This window comes from Phoca vitulina, unplaced genomic scaffold (assembly GCF_004348235.1).
Source record: "Phoca vitulina isolate PV1807 unplaced genomic scaffold, GSC_HSeal_1.0 scaffold6, whole genome shotgun sequence".
Classification (NCBI taxonomy): domain Eukaryota; kingdom Metazoa; phylum Chordata; class Mammalia; order Carnivora; family Phocidae; genus Phoca; species Phoca vitulina.
In genome coordinates this window covers 52300084-52318244 of record NW_022589709.1, presented here as the reverse complement: position 1 = coordinate 52318244, position 18161 = coordinate 52300084, and the positions used below count along the sequence as shown (strand labels likewise).

Below are 18161 nucleotides of genomic sequence, written 5' to 3'. Positions count from 1 at the left end.
CAGAGGGAGAAGCAGACTCCCTGCTGAGCAGGGAGCCCGATGCGGGACTCGATCCAGTGACTCCAGGATCATGACCTGAGCCGAAGGCAGCCGCTTAACCAACTGAGCCACCCAGGCGCCCCAAAAAATGTTTGGATTTTTAAAAATCCTATCAATATTTTAAGAGCAGAAAAGTCTTTGTTTTATTTTGTTCTTTCTTTAAAACAAAAAATTTGAAAAGCAAATAATTTCTAGAAATAAAAAAGTCATTTAATTTAAAGACTCAATGTATGGGTTAAATAGATTAGAAATATTTGAGGAGAATAATAATGAACTAGAAGAGAAGTCAAAGGATATCACACAGAATATACTGTGGAGAGTTAAAGAGATGGAAAATATGAAGAAGATACTAGAAGACATGGAGACTGGTCTAAAAGACATCTGAATAGAGGTTACAAAAACAGAAAAATACTGAGAATGGAGCAGGGGCAATTTTCAAAGGTATAAGGACTGAAAGTTCCTGAAATACAAATGAGAAATGTGCCTTCAGATTAAAGGAGCATTTCTAGGCCTGATTATAATTAATAAAAACACTCCACATTTAGACACAACTTAGTGAAAGTGAAGAATATAAAATCTGTAAGATTAAAAGACAGATTATCTACAAGGGAATGACAGATTGATGGTTGACTTTCTGTCCATGGCAACAGACACCAGGAAACAGTGTAAAACATTTTCAAAGTGCTGAGGCAAATGTAATTTAGTTTGAATACCACTTAAGATAAAATATTTAAGCTACAAATTTGTTGATTAATAGTTTAGGTTCAATGAATGGCAACGTCTTCTTTACAATGACTAACAGAAAGCATGTAAGAGAAGTCTCATCAACATACATAGTCTTTTTTTTTTTTAAGATTTTATTTATTTGACAGAGAGGGAGAGAGCACAAGCAGGGGGAGCAGCAGGCAGAGGGAAGCAGAGGGAAGCAGGCTCCCTGCTGAACAAGGGGCCTGATGTGAGGCTCGATCCCAGGACCCTGTGATCATGACCTGAGCCAAAGGCAGATGCTTAACCCACTGAGCCACCCAGGTGCCCATCAACATACATAGTATTATTCAAAATAATATTTCATTGAGGATGCTACTTTCTTAAGGAGTTAGTTTCTAGTAAGCTTTATGTTTTTAATCAAGTTACACATATCCATCTTAACAAGTAACATTTTTTTATTGAGCAACTACTATGTTATTTTTGTATAAATATACTTTTATATGAAGAGCTTCACATATAGCAAACACTATCACTATAAACCATGTGAGATTCCACGTTGGCTAACCCCAGTTGTTTTTCTCTTCTCTGTCTGGGTTCTAGGATCTTTTCTACTTACTATGCATCCTAGACTTTTTGTGGGAGTGGGTGGATGAAGACACACTATGATAGTGGGACAAGAAGTAGCTAAAGAATACAACCTAGTTGTAAAGAATAGCAGCTAATCCATAATTCTGTATTCAATGCAGATAAGTGAGTTAACTGTACAACATATTTTCTTGGCTCATTAACTGTATTATTTTCTTGTAACAAAAAATATTTTCAACCTGTGTGTCCTTAAAATGCAAAGAATACTGCCAATAGCCAATGGCTGGCTGGCCCAAAGAATGGCATTTTCTAAGATGAAAAATGAAAGGATTTCTAACTTTACTCACCACAGGATGGCTTTCTCTTGTTTTTTCTCTGTGTGAAAGAGAAGGTGGATCAACAGTTTTGCAGTCATCACAAAAACACCGTTTAAGTCTTCTTGGTCGGACAGCAGGAATTTTGACTTTAAAAATTAAAATTAGAAAATATAATAACGTGTAAAAATTTAGCTTCATTTTATCAATTTTAATGGTGACGAACAGAAATAAATTAAGTCTACAATTACTATAATAACTTAATGTTGATCAGCATCTCATTATTAGTATCAATTGAGTGATTACAGCTAACATTTACTGAATACTTATCACACAGTGGATGACAAACTCTTTTCCTGAACCATCTTATTTAATCTTCATAGGTAGTTTATTCTGTCCATTTTACAGAAGAGGAGAATGAAGCTTAGAGGGATTCCGGAAGTTTCCTTAATGTCACACAGCTAGTACTAAAAACAGATCTGATTCCAAAATCCAGGCTGTTAATCACTATGTCTACAATTCATTGTCTCTGACCCTTTTCCCATTCTGGATTCCCTTTCTTCATATAACTATTGTAACCTACATCCCTCATCCCTCATCCCTTTAGGGTACTTGATCAAGGAAATGTATACACAAGAAACAACAGACAAGTGGGAATTGATACAGCACTTCATAACAGAGTGCCCAATAACTCCAAGGGAGGGAGAGAAACATGGCTGTGGAGAGGGAGAGAGACATGGCTGGGGCTTTATATTGGAGCAGGCAATGAAAAGAGGAACTTGTATCAGTCTTGACCTTGACCTACACATGATCTATCTCACTAGTAAAATATGAGGCAGTGATTATCCTTGGCTCTGACCAATCATATCAATAATATAACTCCTCTCTTGAAAATCAACAATTGGTAAAGATAGTGGTAGGCTGGGGGAAATGTGTGTGACAGGGGTTCTCTTCCCAGTTATTCTGCCTCATAGGGAGAAAGGGCAGATATGTTTCTGGGTTTCTCGTATGAGTCAAGGCTCAAGCAGGACAGAAAAGGAAGAACAAATCACTCTCCTCAACACTTAATAAACTGTGTTTAACTGTTTGTTTTCTGGTTGATCTCCCCACAAGAATAAGTTCCTCATAGGCAAATACTCAATTTGCTTGGCAGGTTCTTAACAAATATATGTTTTCTAAATTAGTGTTTACTACATGCCTATTTCTTATAGATAGTTCATTATATTATTTAAATGCAAACTATTTCTAAAAAATGGTTCATAAAATTTTGCCTCACTGTAAATTCCCTTGAATATTTTTTACATTATATTTACACATACATATATGCATACAAGTATATTTGCTTATTAACAAATTCATATTCTAGCATTAGAACATTAGAGTATTGAAAAGTTTGCATCAGGCCCTTTCACATGAACCACTACAAATTTTGAAGTAATGGGACCTTAGTTGCAAAGATTTTAGTATAATGCCAACCTTTTCCAACCCCACTACCAGTAAGCCAATTTGTGTGGTTTCAGTTACATCTCTATCTCTAGAGATTAATAATTGTTTAATGAATAATATGGGTTCCATTTCAACATGTAATTCTAATCCAACAGGATCATATGGTATATAAATTAAACCAATTTGGAAATGTTAACTTCTAAAAATAAATAATGCTTTTCAAGAATTTAATAAACACACAAAACATCTACCCCAGTTATGAAACAATTTACACTACAAATCTGAAGATTTTTCTAAGCTGAGGTATACACTTGTCTAAAATAGCAAGCAATACTGACATACATACCAGTGACTATAACATTACTTTCATCTCTATTATCAGTCTCAATTGCACCATAAGATTTCAGCAGCTCTTTCATTTTTTCATTATCTGCTTCATCCAAAGCAGTCTTCTGCTTTTGATTCTTTTGATTTGGGTTTGCTCCATGTTGTAGTAGAATCTCAGCTGCCTAGAAGATATTTTTCCAAAGTTATCTTGATAGACACCTAAGATCAATAATTTCTGCTTTCATTATAAGTCACCACTATTAAAAGTTATCGAAGTATTAAAAGTTATCAAAAGAGGTTTCAAACTCTGGCCAAGAAAATTTTTTGTTCAATTTGATATGAAAACTGTAAACTGCTTCATGAATTTGACCCGATCTTTCCGCAGAGGATAACAAAACATGATGACACAGAAGTACCAGATATGCTGTCTTCATTGCAATCAAGAAGTAAACACAGGCAGAATGATATGCAAGACTATCTCTTTAACAGAGCCCTTTGTCTCTTCCTCCAACATGCATTACTGTATTTTAGGTATGTTGCTTGTTCAAGAAGTTTAATGAGCTAGCTTGAAAATCCAATGACCCTTCTAATAATGTTTGTGCAAATCTGTCATGTGTCCGAAATAAGTGACTTATATGCACAGAATGCAAAAGGAAACTTAGAAATAATCTACTCCAACCCCATCATCTTACAGAAGAGGAAACTGAAGTCATAGAGGTTGTGCCATTGGCTGGGGGGCAGTTTCTAATATAAGTAAGGTTTCTCTGAGTAACTCAAAGCTGTTGCATATTAGAAGTTTATAAATGATCAAAGGTAAAGATATTACTAATTAGGTTATAGTATAAGTCAACTAGTGAAAAAAAAGCCCATGATTCCATCTGTGTGAGGCAAGCAAGTGACTCAAATCACTGAAAAACCTGATTAGGAAAAGATGGTCAGGATTTTTTAAGAACAGAGATATGCTCTGTGTTAGTGACTTATTTCTTTCTCCGTATGTCCAGGTATGGAGAAGCAGAGAATTTAGGAGCAAATGGGTCAGTGAAGATGATAAGGATAGCTCCTCATTTGTTCCATCCTCCCAGAGTTAGCACAGCATAAAAGGAAACACGTTTATTTTAAAGTCGAGCATACAAAACCCACTCCTGCTACCTACTAGCTATGTCCTTGGGCAAGTTATTTACCATTTGTACCTCATTTTTATCATCTATGAGAACTAAATACGAGCCCTTGTCAAATACCTTGTACATAGTGGATTCTTAATGAAAGTGGGCCCCTAAAACCTTTTTTCTTTAGAAGAATGAAAAGACCAACCGAGCTAATGAGAGACAGTAGATAATAAATAGCATATGAAAAAAGTCTCCTGCAAAGATTTTTGATGAAAACTTAGTGAAGTCTGAGTAAAGGTATTTTGTTTTGTTTTTAAAAGATGGGGTGAGCAGTACCTCAATCCAGTGGTTTCTAAGCCTGAGTGATTAGTATAAAGTCACCTGTGGAATATTTAAAAATACATATTCCTTACACCCTCTTTCCACTGCTATATATGGGGTCAGGAGAAAGCTGGGTTTTTTTGTTTGTTTTTTAACAAAGGAAGCTTTTCTAGACTTAAAAATCATGCCATATTAATGATGACTATTCTGTGTGTTAAGATGAGGCCTTCCCCTAAGGGCTTGACCTTTAACGTATTAACATGGATTCATTTAATCTATTGGTTTGGAAGACACAGAACTCAGCTCAGAGGGAACAGGACCCTGAACAGCTCTGTTTTCGTAACACTCATTAGTAGGAAAAAGCCTAAAAAGCCTAAGAGAACAGCAAAAGGGCCACAAGGCACTAAATAGGAAAGGCTAAAGCTATAGTTGGGAGAGAGCTCCAGGTAATACGATGGGAAGACCTAGGAACAAAGAACTTGACAAAAATTAGGTGACCAAGAAGTAGGTCCCTCTTCTGACTTTTTTTTTTTTTTTAATCAGCTTTACTGGAGTAATCACTACTATAACCATGAATTAGAAACATTCCATCATTATAAAAAAATTCATTATGCCTCTCTACTGTCAATCCCTCCCGACCTCCCTTTGGCCCTTGGCACTCAGTAATCTGCTGCAATCACTGTAAAATTCGCCTTTTGTAGTATTTCATATGAATGGAATCATATAGTATAAAGTCTTTTTTTGTGTGTCTTCTTTAAATTAGCATAATGGTTTTGAGATTCATCCATATTGCTGTGTATATCAACAGTTTGATCTGGCTACTTGCTAGCTGGTATGAGAACAGTGTAAGAACAGTGAATGGAAGTTATACCTATTCTTCCATGCATGTAGAGAAGTGTATAAGAACACTTACAAAAGATATTTCTAGGAGCGCCTGGGTGGCTCAGTCAGTTAAGCATCTGACTCTTGATTTCAGCTCAGGTCATGATCGCAGTCATGGGATCGAGCCCTGCATCGGGCTCTGCACTCAACATGGAGTCTGTGTGTCCCTCTCCCTCTGCTCCCCGCCCTTTCCCCCCGACTCTCTCTCTCAAATAAATAAATAAATAAATAAAATCTTAAAAATAAAATGTTTCTAAGAATGCTACTTGCAAGGTATGATGAGAATACTGTTATTTCAGTGAATGGAAATTATACACAATGTATGTAGTATGTATGTAGTATGAGAGGACTGTAAGGAATGTAGTATGAAGAGGACTGTAGTATGAGAGGGTGTAAGGAATGTAGTATGAAAAGGACACTCTTTAATGTATGTAGTATGAGAGGACACTTGTAATAAAGATGTTTCTAAGAAAAAATAGTTTGATCCTTTTAACTATAAATCTATGTATCCATCTATTTATTTATTTACCAGTTGATAGACATTTGGGTTCTTTCTGGTTTTTGGCTGTTATGAATAAAGCTACTGTGAACATTTGAGTACACATCTTTATACAAACAAAAGGTTTTTATGATTTCTCTCTGTTAAACCTCTAGTTTTGTTCATGTATTATTTCCCTAATTTTACTGAGTTGTCTGTGTTCTCTCTTGTAGATTGCTGAGCTTCTTTAAAACAATTATTTTAAATTCTTTGCCAGGCAATTCATAGATCTCCATTTCTTTGGAGTCAGTTACTGCAAAATTACCATGTTTCTTTGGTGGAGCCATGTTTCCCTGATTTGTTATGTTCCCTGAAGTCTTATGTTGCCATGTTCACATTTGAAGACTCCTCTAGTCTTCACTAACCAGCTTTGGAAGAGACATCTTCACCTGTCAGTCCATCTACAGATTCTGAGGCTTTCTTAGACCTTTTCTTAGATCTTTTCTGAGGCTTTTCTTAGATGTCCTTACTCCACACTCCGTTTTCTCTTGGGGGAAGTTCTTAAAACTGTATGCCTTCTCTTGATCCCACAAAGCCAGGCCAACTGTTGAGAGACTTATGTTTGTTTTTCCAAGGGTAGCTCTCTAAAATGTCCCCTGAAATCCTACAGAATTGAACTTTCTGTGTTGGCTTACCAGCAAGTCTGTAAAGGCTCACTTTTGCTGCCCACAAGAGTGCATACTAGGAGCTGGCCATTGGAGTAGAGGGAGTAGAAGGGGTATGCGGGTGAGGTGTGCAGAGCAATAGGGAGATTCAAAGAGCTAGTTGGGGAGTTCTACAGGCAAGGCATCTCCAGCAACTTGTAGGTAGTCTTCCTGATGGGAGTCTGCAAACTGGGTTAGTAGGAAGAACTGTGAAGCAGTTAGTAGCATCCCTCTGTGAATTCTAAGCCTTTGCTGCTGTGTCCCCAGCCTCTCCCAGCCCTTCAATCTTGCAGATCAACTCAGTAATCTGGGTGAGGCAAGAAAGAAGTGGGTCTCTTGGTGTGTATTTTTATATCATTTATTAAGAGAAAAATTGCAATTGCCAACTATGATAGTGGATTTGTCTGTTTCTCATTTCAATTCTGTTTTTTCATTTATTTTGAAACTCATTGTGTGCACACACTTTCAGGATTGCTGTCTTCTTGGTGAAATATCCCCCTTATACTTATGAAATGTCCCTCTTTATCCCTGGCAATATTCCTTGCTCTGAAATCTACTTTGTCTTACGTTTCTAGAGTCACTCACTCTTTTGATTGTTTTCATGGTGTTATCTTTTTCATTTCCTCTTCTTCGTTGCCCCTGGCAGTCACTAATCTACTCTCTGCCTGTATGGATTTGCTTATTGTGGATGTTTCATATTAATAAAATCATGTAATATGTGGCCTTTTGTATCCATCTTCTTTCATTTAGCATAATGTTTTCAAGGTTCACCCATGTGGTAGCATGTATCAGCACTTCATTTTTTTATGGCTTAATAATATCTTATTGCTATGCACCACATCTTGTTTATACATTCATCAGCTGATGGACATTTGGGTTGTTTCCACTTTTTGGCTATTTGGAAAATAGTGCTATGAACATTCATATACAAATTTTTGTGTGAACATGTTTTCTTTCTTTTTTTTCGTTTTTAGATTTTATTTATTTATCTGACACAGAGAAAGAAAGCACACAAGCAGGGGGAGAGGGAGAAGTAGGCTCTCCACTGAGCAGAGAGCCTGATGGTGGGGCTCAATCCCAGGACCCTGAGATCATGACCTGAGCTGAAGGCAGACACTTAACAGACTGAGCCACCTAGGCACCCTGTGAACATGTTTTCAATTCTCTTGGCTATATACCTAAGAGTGGAATTTGCTACATCATATGGCAATTCTATGTTCAACTTTTGAAGGAACTGCCTGAGTGTTTTCTATAGCAGCAGTACCATTTTACATTACCACCAGCCATGTATGAGAGTTCCAATTTCTTCACATCTTTGCCAACATCACCTTTACTTTTAAAAGATTTTTTTGCTGGGTATAGAATTCTAGAATGACAAGTTTATTTCCCCTTGCAGTACTTTATTAAAGATGTTGCTCTTTTGTCCAGTGGCTTGCAAAATTTTTGATGAGACGCTGGCTGCCATTATTTTGTTCCTGTATACAATTATCTTTTAAAACTTTGCTTTAAAGATTTTTCCCATACAAATCAAAACCACAATGAGAAACCACCTCACACCAGTCAGAATGGCTAAAATTAACAAGTTAAGAAATGACAGATGTTGGAGAGGATGCAGAGAAAGGGGAACCCTCCTACACTGTTGGTGGGAATGTAAGCTGGTGCAGCCATTCTGGAAAACAGTATGGAGGTTTCTCAAAAAGTTGAAAATAGAGCTACCCTATGACCCAGCAACTGTACTACTATTTACCCCAAAGATACAAATGTAGTGATCCGAGGGGGCACCTGTACCCTAATAATCACAGCAGCAATGTCCACAACAGCCAAACTGTGGAAAGAGCTGAGATGTCCATCAACAGATGAATGGATAAAAATGTGGTATATATATACAATGGAATACCACTCAGCCATCAGAAAGGATGAATACTTACCATTTACATTGACGTGGATGGAACTGGAAGGTATTATGCTGAGCAAAATAAGTCAATCAGGGAAAGACAATTATCAAATGGTTTCGATGGTTTCATTCATATGTGGAATGTAAGAAACAGCACAGAGGGTCATAGGGGAAGGGAGGGAAAACTGAATGGGAAGTCATCAGAGAGGGAGAAAAACCGTAAGAAACTCTTAGTCATAGGAAACAAACTGAGGGTTGCTGGAGGGGAGATGGGTGGTGGGGTGGGGAAACTGGGTGATGGGCACTAAGGAGGGTGTGTGATGTAATGCGCACTGGGTGTTATACGCAACTGATAAATTATTGAACACTACATCTGAAAATGATGTATATTTTGTGTACTTTGTTGGCTAATTGAATTTAAATAAAAAAAATAGTGGCATGTACATTTTAACAATGTTAATTCTTCCAGTTCTTGAGCATGGTATATCTTTCCTTTTATTGTGTATCTTTATTTTTATTGTAATGATCATTTATTAATGCTTAGAAGTATATTTTTCTTGTAGGATACATGATGACTTGGTTGGTGGCATCAATTAAATTGTCTCCCTTTATGTACTATTTTACTGTACTATGTTGATAGTGCTACTTTAATAAATATATTTTATGAGAATAAAACTAACTAAATAAATAAAATATTTTTCCCTTTTTCTCTGATTCTCAGCAATTTGGTTTTGTTATGTGTTGGTGCAGTTTTCTTCATTTTTCTTTTACTGAAGGGTTGGTGAGATTTTTGGTTCTGTGGGTTTACAGTTTTCATCAAATTTGGATAATTTTGGTCTTTATTCTCCAAGTATTTTTTCTGACCCCTCCTCTTTCGGGGATTAAGCTTGCAAGTATATTATATAACTTGAGATTACCCTACAGGACACCGAGGTTTTCTTACTTTGTCTTTGTTTTGTTTGTTCTCTCAGTCTTTCTTGTTTTATTTTGGATAATTTCTAATGCTTTATCTTCAAATCCACAGCTTAAATACTTTTCAGTATTTAATATGCTGTTAACTAACCCATTTGGTAAATATCTCACTTCACATGTTTTATTTTCATCTCTAGTAGTTTAAGTCTTATTTATATCTTCCATTTCTCCTCCCATCATGTTTCTGTTTTCCTCCACCTCCTTGAACATAAGAGAGTGTATTAGTTTTCTTTTACTGCATAACAAATTACTACAAATGTGATAGCTTAAAATAATATAAATTTATTATCTCACACTTTTTCTGTAGATCAGAAATCTGAGCATGGAGTGGCTGTGTTGTCTGCTCAGAGTCTTCACCACGCTGAAATCAAAGTGTCAGCATAGACTGATTATCACCTAAGTTTAGGGTCCTTTTCCAAGCTCACTAGTTTTCGGTATAATTCATTTCCTTGAAAGTTTATAAGGTTCTTGTATTCTTGTTGGCTGTGGGGTGGGGACTGCTTTCAGCTCCTTAGAAGCTTCTGCAGTTCTTTGCCACATGGCTTTCTCTGATGCTTTCCTTCTTTTAAAGGATTCACCTCATTAGGTTGGGCCCATCCACACTGGAAGGGAGGGGATTATACATAGTGTGTATAGGCCAGTGAGTAAGAATCTTGAGGACCATTTTAGAATTCTGCCTACCATGTGGAGTATATAGTTATAATATTTGTTTAACATCCTTTTCTGCTAATTCTATTATCTGTGTCATTTCTGGGTCTCTTTTGAATGATCATTTTTTAATCTCCTGCTTATGGATAATATTTTGTACTTTTTTATTTAAAAAATTTTGGATTGATTGATAAACACTGTGATTTTTACATTGCTTAGTGCTGAATTTCATTGTATTCCTTTAGATGTTGTTGGGCTTTGTTCTGGGACATGTTTAGGTTACTGGAATTAGTATGATCTTTTTGACATTTTCTTTCAAATTTTAAGGTTAGTTCAGAGAAACTTTTAGTACCAATTTACCTCAACTATGCAAGAAATACCCTCTATTTGATGCTTCCATGTTTTAAGAGTTCCTGCCATTCTGGCTGGTGGAAACATAAACTACTCAGCCCTCTATAAGCTCCAGCAATGGTTCTGCCGATCCTTCCTGTTGGCTCTTTGCCTAATCTTACAGAGTTTTCTCAAACGTATTTGTAGATTAGCCAAAGAATCAAGGGGATTCTCCTTCAAATTTCTGGAAAGTTCTCTGTATGCAGATCCTTTCTATCTGTAATTTTGCCCCATAAATTCTACCTGTTGAGCCTTTTAAACTCCAAATTCTGTCTTCTGAACTTGAGACCATAGGACTGTTTGTTTTTTCTCTTTCTATGCCTGGAAACCCCCTCTAGTCCATACGGTAAGGCAACCACAGGATTCATCTGCTTCCCTTCTCTCAAGGATTGCTGCCCTGTGCTGCATTTTGTACAATGGTTCAAAACTGCTATTTTATGTATTTTGTTCACCTTTCAATTTGTTAAGATGGGAGGGTATATCTTGTCCTTTCTAGTCTTTCCTGTACAAAAGTAGATGTCCATCCCCACCCACTTTTTATCTTTTTCCCTTTTCTTTTCCTCTCACTCTTTTTTATTTTATTTTATTTATTTATTTATTTTTAAGATTTTATTTATTTGACAGAGAGAGCACAAGCAGAGGGAGAGAGAGGGAGAAGCAGGCTCCCAGCTGAGCAAGGAGCCTGATGTGGGACTCAATCCCAGGACCCTGGGATCATGATGTGGGCCGAAGGCAGCCACTTAACCGACTGAGCCACCCAGGCGTCCCTTCCTCTCACTCTTCTTTTCCTTATCTTTTTATCCTCTTTGCTTTATAAGATAAAATACATGACCATTTTGGAAAATAACTTAAAACAGAGATTAAGATTTAAAAAGAAGTTAAAAGTTGGGAAAATAGGTGATTGAATAACTTTCCATGCAGTAATGCACGAGTAAAAAAAAAAAAATCTAAGAATTAAATGTATAGGCTATAATAGAATTGATATTGATTAGGTCTACGATACCATATATTTACCTCTCCTGCGCTCTCTCTTTAATCTTTCTAGGTTATCTATCAATATTCTATCTCAAGATAAAGAAATAAAGACAAAAGTGAAGAAATTAGAAGTAAAATGAGCCAATGATAGAAGAACTGTCACATGGAAGGAAAATTAATGAAGATATGAGGAAAGATGTTGGCAATGTATCAGTATCCAAGGAACGAAAATATCCTTAAAAATACTACTTCCTTCTTTTCAAATAAAACATTTCTCCTTAAAATAAAGGCAATATTGATGTGGAAGTTTACTCTAAATGCAAACTTCGTCTATACTGCCACTTATGTGAAGACACTCAAGTGATTCTTTAGATCAAGCAATAGCAAACTCTGGCCCATGGGCCAAATCCAGTCTGCTGTCTGATTTTATAAATAAAGTTTTATTTGACCATATCCATACTTACTCATTTACATATTGTCTATGACTGCTTTTTCACTACAACAGTTGAGTAGCTACGATACAGACTGTGTGGCCCAGGAAAACTAAACTGTTTATTGTCTAGCTCTTTACAAGAAATATTTATCAATCCCTGCTCTAGACCATAGCTGTCCAACAGAATTTTCTGTGACAATGGAAGCATTCTAATGTACATTTCCACCATGGTACCCACTTCCAATACAGTATGATACATGTAGCTACTGAGTACTTCAAATATGGCTAATGCAACTGAAGAATTGATTTTTAAATTTAATTAATTTTAAATAATTTAAATTAAAATACCTACATGTGCCTAATGGCTACAGTACAGCTGTACAGGACAGCACAACTCTAGATCAATTTCCTTTTTCAGGGGTAAAGATATTTATATCTTTCTCAAGCAGAACTAGGCCTAGAACTCGGGCTTTCCAATACCTAGTTCAGTGTCTTATCCACTAAACCAAGCTCCCCTTCTATCTTCTGTGGTTAATTTTAGCTCTTGACATTTATTTTTACAGAAGGTCCTCTATATCTGAGTAATCATTTTCTCTGTCCCTTCAAGTTACCAAATTGTTATAAAGGAAGCTAGAGTCTTCAAAATAGGAAAGTTCTCACTCATGAAAACCATTTACAAAATGTTACCCAAATAACCTCCCTCCTTACTAACATGGCATCTTTCCTAGCCATCAAGTCAACAGCTTTGTTGTTCAGTTTATTACTGGTCAATGTTATAAACAGCTAACAATAAAATGGAAATACACTACAAATTGATTACAAAGTCCAAATGTTCAGATATAAAATTTCCTGAAGTCAAACATTAAAATAATGTTGGAGAAATACTTGAAGCACCTGTGAAGCCACTGATGAATCAGAAACTGGTTAACCTAAAACTGTTAACCTAAAAAAAGAAATACCATAAGAATTTGAATATAAAAGGACTGACAGAAGACCTAGGAAAAACTTGTTATACCTCTCAAAATTTTTGCAAAAAGAACTTCCTTGAGGTAATGGTACAGAAAAATCAAGTGTGAGATGAAGTATATCCTGTACTGTCACACAATTTTGCCAGAAAAATGAGGCCATGAAAGCAAACTTTATTCACTCTTTTCCTGTTTTAGAAATTAGTATATGTTGCAATTAGAACCTAAATAAAATACTGCTTAGAAATGAGTCAACACAGCAGGCCTGAGACTGCTATCCAGAGAAGCTGCTTGCAAGGTGCGGCCTTTAGCTGACATCAATGAACTTGGCTGGTAAACAGTACCCTACGTTGATAGAAAACTTTCCCTATTGATAACGGTAGCTTTCTTTGCTTAAACATTCTACACAAGCAACGTGGTTTGTGCTCTTAGGAGTCTGGAATCTTGGTATGTCCTAGGCAGAGAGTGCTTACATGACCTACAGCCCCAATATAAATCTTTGAAACTGAGTTTCTAATGGTCTTCCTCGAGTGGAAACATGGAAATGACATTTTTGTTGCTGGGGGAAAGGTAAGCTGTGAGTGACCTCTCATGAGGAAGACAGCCTAATAAAGCCTTCACATAAATACCTCCAGATTCCACCTGTGTTTTTTTCTGATGAGTCAGCTGCATATCCTTACTACACTGCTGTAAGAAATCTTAGCTATGAGGGGTGCTTGGGTGGCTCATTTGGTTAAACATCTGCCTTCGGCTCAGCGGGGAGACTGCTTCTCCCTCTCCCTCTGCCCTTCCGCCTATGCTCTCTCAAACAAATAAAATCTTAAAAAAAAAAAAAGGAAAGAAAAAAGAAATCTTAGCTATGAGCACAACTGTATGCTGAGTTCTGAAAGTCCTTCTAATCAATTCCCAAATGAAGGGGTGGTATTAGGGACCTCCTTATTTTCTTTTTTTTATATTGCATTTTTCAGGATAATGTCTAAAAATGTGATTTTCCTACTACAGAATTTTGGCCCTTATTTAAGTGGTTTCACTTTAAGTGGCCTTTTCCCTGTACATATAACCAGTAAGCTCATTAATTTAATGATTCTTCCTGTTTCCCTTCTTCCATTTCATGATCACATAACCTTGAGATTCTTTTTTAATTTAAATATCTTAAAGGCCAAAGAGCTTCTTTGCTCAAAAGAAGCCACTCTGGACATTAGTCCACCCATCTGGTATTATTAATATTGTTTTGTTTTTAAGTAGGCTCCACGCCCAGGATGGAGCCCAATGCGGGGCTTGAACTCACAACCCTGAGATCAAGACCTGAGCTGAGATCAAGAGTTGGATGCTTAACCAACTGAGCCACCCATGTGCCCCTTTCTGATATTATTCTTAATCATTAGTTCATATCTCTTATTGCTGCAAATCATAAAGTCAATACTATTCCTTCATGTGACTACCTTTAGGCTGAAAACAGTGGGGATATGCTTTCATAAAATTAACAAAAAATCACCAGGGTCTTAAAAATATCTAGAGACAGATAAATTGGTGTTAGTGAGGGGTTCAAGGTATTTTTTATATGAACCTTGGTTTCATATGTTGTTATTGGTGGTGGTTTCCTTCACTATTTTTTCAAAGCCAATGATTAGTCCTGAAGTGTACATGCCTACTGATAACAATAAAAGTCTTCTCAGATTTGTCAAAGATGAGTTTAAAAATCTTAAGGATTTTAAGGTCTAGATTTGAAATTCAGTGTTACTGAAATAATGACCTTAGTAATTTTCTTTTGTGATGGCTGTCTGATTAAGAAAAACAAAGGAGAAAAATATACAACAAACCCTCAGGAACATGCATTTTTACCCATTTCTTTGAAACCTCAAACCCACTGAGAAATTTTGAGTTAAAAAACATCTGTCAACATATATTATCACCATAATTAGACTCTTTTATCACAACAGCAAATCATTTAAGACAATTAAAAATGGAATGTATTAGATTTATAGCCTACGTTTACCCTGAGATGTTTCATTTTATTCTGACTTATATGAATTTTATGAGGTAGAGACAATGGAAAAACAATTCATTAGTTAATATGATTTTCCAATCTATACACAATATCCTATCTTCGTTTAAAATTTTAAGTAGGTTTTAAAAATCATTTATTTTAAGGAATTACTTTAGTGCTCAGTTTGAAATACCTTAATTTTCTTCACTCATTTTTATGAGAAAAGATAAAAGGAACCCAGTCTGATGTGCACTGTACCTTTAAATGATCGTTGGCAGCAGCATCATGTAAGGGATTAATCCCATCTAGATTTTCACAATTAACATTAGCACCAGCTTTTAACAACTCTACAATTATATCATTAGATCCCTCACTAGATGCCTCATGAAGTGGTGTCCAACCTAAAAAAGGAAAAAAGAAAAAAACAAAACAAGCTGTTGCTTACAAATCAACATTCATGTACTATCTTCATTATTAAGCTTATTTGCACTAATGCAATGAATATCTATATTGATTCAAATGTATATACTAAGTATTAGACAAGAAATAATATTGAAAACTATGGCCTTGAAATGTTTCAATTTTGAAAACCAATCTCATCAAAAATATTTGTTGATCCAAGGGCCAAAACAGAAGACTCACAGAATATAAAATATAATGGGACTAGAGTAAAACTAATCATGTCAATTTGTTTCAACTCAGATATTAAAATAGAGTAAGATCAAGTCTGCCTTCCCTATTTGTATCACTGCACTGTCATATATCCCTCTAAAATGACATACGATTCTTGAAATCAATCTTTTGAGTTTTTCCCTGTTAACTCCTCACACAAGATTTTTTTGTGCCCAAGCAAAATGTTAGATCAATTTAAAAATGGAGGCTGAAAATAAAAATAAGGAAAGAGAGAAACAATGAATAACTTAAAGAGAGGAGAAAGAGAAGGGATAGGGAAATGGGAAAAAATTGGCACTCTCTCCAAAGTCAGAGTTTAGTATTCAGATCTCCAAGAAAAAGACCTAAATAAAGCTCCCTTTACTCCCCATTCTGTATACTTCCTCTGAATGCTCCCACATGTATGTTAAAAACTGTTTCAGAGGAGGTTATTTTAGCAACTGGTGAAAACCAAGATAAATTTAACTATTCAACCAAATAATATATTTTTAAAAAAACAGTTCAAAGTTAGCAGCCAGGATCAAAACCGGGGAAGGGTGGATGAAATGTGTATTTCAGTGAGTTCAAGTTATAAACACAATTAAAATTTCAAGAATCCAAACCTGCATTATCTTTTAGATTCACATCTGCTCCAGATTCTATTAGAGCCTTCACCAGAGTCAAATTTCCTCTTCTGGCAGCCAAATGAAGCTGGCTTTCCCCTCTGGCATTCCTCTTATTGATCCCAGCTGTTTTTACTTCTGTAAATTTGCCAAGTAAAACTGAGGCTTCTTTTCTGTCAAATGCTGATCATTACAAAGGAGCTTAGAAAATACACAGCAACCTCCTCAAATATCCTAAGTAGGGTGCACTATACAAAACATATATCAATATCATCATTGCTATTACTGTTTTAAAATATAACTTGTGAAGGAATTGTAGAGCATCTAAGTACATTACTTTGCATTCATTCCAACAGCTGTTTAGTCACCCTACCATGAGCTTGATTAAAACAAACTTGCTTCAGTTCTACCCTCATTTCACTCTCAGTAGTCTTTTAACAATGGACAAAATTTTTCTTAAAACAAATTGTGATTTTATAAAACATCTCTTTCTATAGCTCTTCTCTATCCCAGTGAGTGTGTTTCTGATCACAAAAGACACCAAAAACTGAACCATGGCCCAATGGATTATTTTTCTTTCAAAAAACATGCAATACAACATCATTATCCAAAGATTTTTCTAAAAATCTTCTTGCACCACAAGTTAGAGAGACTTAAATTGGAGCTAAAAAAAAGGACCATGTTTTCCCCTCAATTTCCTCCCCAAACCATGCTAAAATGATAGTAAAACATTTTTTTTTTAAAGATTTTATTTATTTTTTAACAGAGAGAGAGCGAGAGAGGGAACACAAGCAGGGAGAGTGGGAGAGGGAGAAGCAGGCTTCCCGCCGAGCAGGGAGCCCGATGTGGGACTCGATCCCAGGATCCTGGGATCATGACCTGAGCCGAAGGCAGACACTTAATGACTGAGCCACCCAGGCACCCCGTAAAACATTTTTTTTTTAATACCATAAAAAGAAAATAGAAGAGGAAACAATAGAAGACAAAGACTTCAACAACTTTTTGGGAACCGGAAAATCACTGCTGGAGAAGAGTTTACCAACTTGATGAAGTAGGGGAAATGCCTCAACCCAAATGCCAGCAAAGAGAATTAGGGAGAGAGCCCACCTAAACCCAGCACTTGGGGGCATCAAGTGCGGTGAAAGGCAGTGTTTGTGGAACTGGGATAGAAACATGGAGACTGAATGAAAGTATATATATACAAAAGTTGGGACTCCCAAGTTCCCTTCCCCAACCCTGAATTGTCTGGCAACCTTTCCTCTTACCCAAGGTCCCCATACCCAAGCCATGAAACTGGAGATTTATTTTCTGTAGAAATCACATCAAAGAAGCTTCAGAGTGAGACACAAGGAAGGCAAAGTAGAGGATTAGAGTGATGAAACAGAAAAGAATATTCATTAAACCAGCAGTCCTCAAATGTAGTCCCAGATTAGCAGTGTCAGTGTCACCTGGGAAACTTGTTAGAAACGCTAATTCTCAGACTATGAACTCTGAGAAACAAACTGAGGGTTTTAGAGGGAAGGGGGGTGGGGGGGACGGGTTAGCCCGGTGATGGGTATTAAGGAGGGCATGTACTGCATGGAGCCCTTGGTGTTACACACAAACAATGAATCATGGAACACTACATCAAAAACTAATGATGTAATGTACGGTGACTAACGTAACATAATAAAATGAAATTAAGAAGAAAAAAAGAAATGCTAATTCTCCAGC

General features: G+C 36.3%; 1 protein-coding gene across 1 annotated transcript in view; it reads right to left on the bottom strand.

Annotated features, from left to right (window-relative positions):
• Positions 1–18161, bottom strand: part of ANKRD31 (ankyrin repeat domain 31) — a 143114-nt gene that overhangs the window by 46360 nt on the left and 78593 nt on the right. The window contains exons 17-20 of the mRNA XM_032404187.1: positions 16449–16631; positions 15433–15575; positions 3439–3601; positions 1680–1795 (exon numbers count right to left, since the gene is read on the bottom strand). Of these exons, the coding sequence (XP_032260078.1) occupies positions 1680–1795; positions 3439–3601; positions 15433–15575; positions 16449–16631 (605 nt within the window). The remainder of the gene's footprint in view (positions 1–1679; positions 1796–3438; positions 3602–15432; positions 15576–16448; positions 16632–18161) is intronic.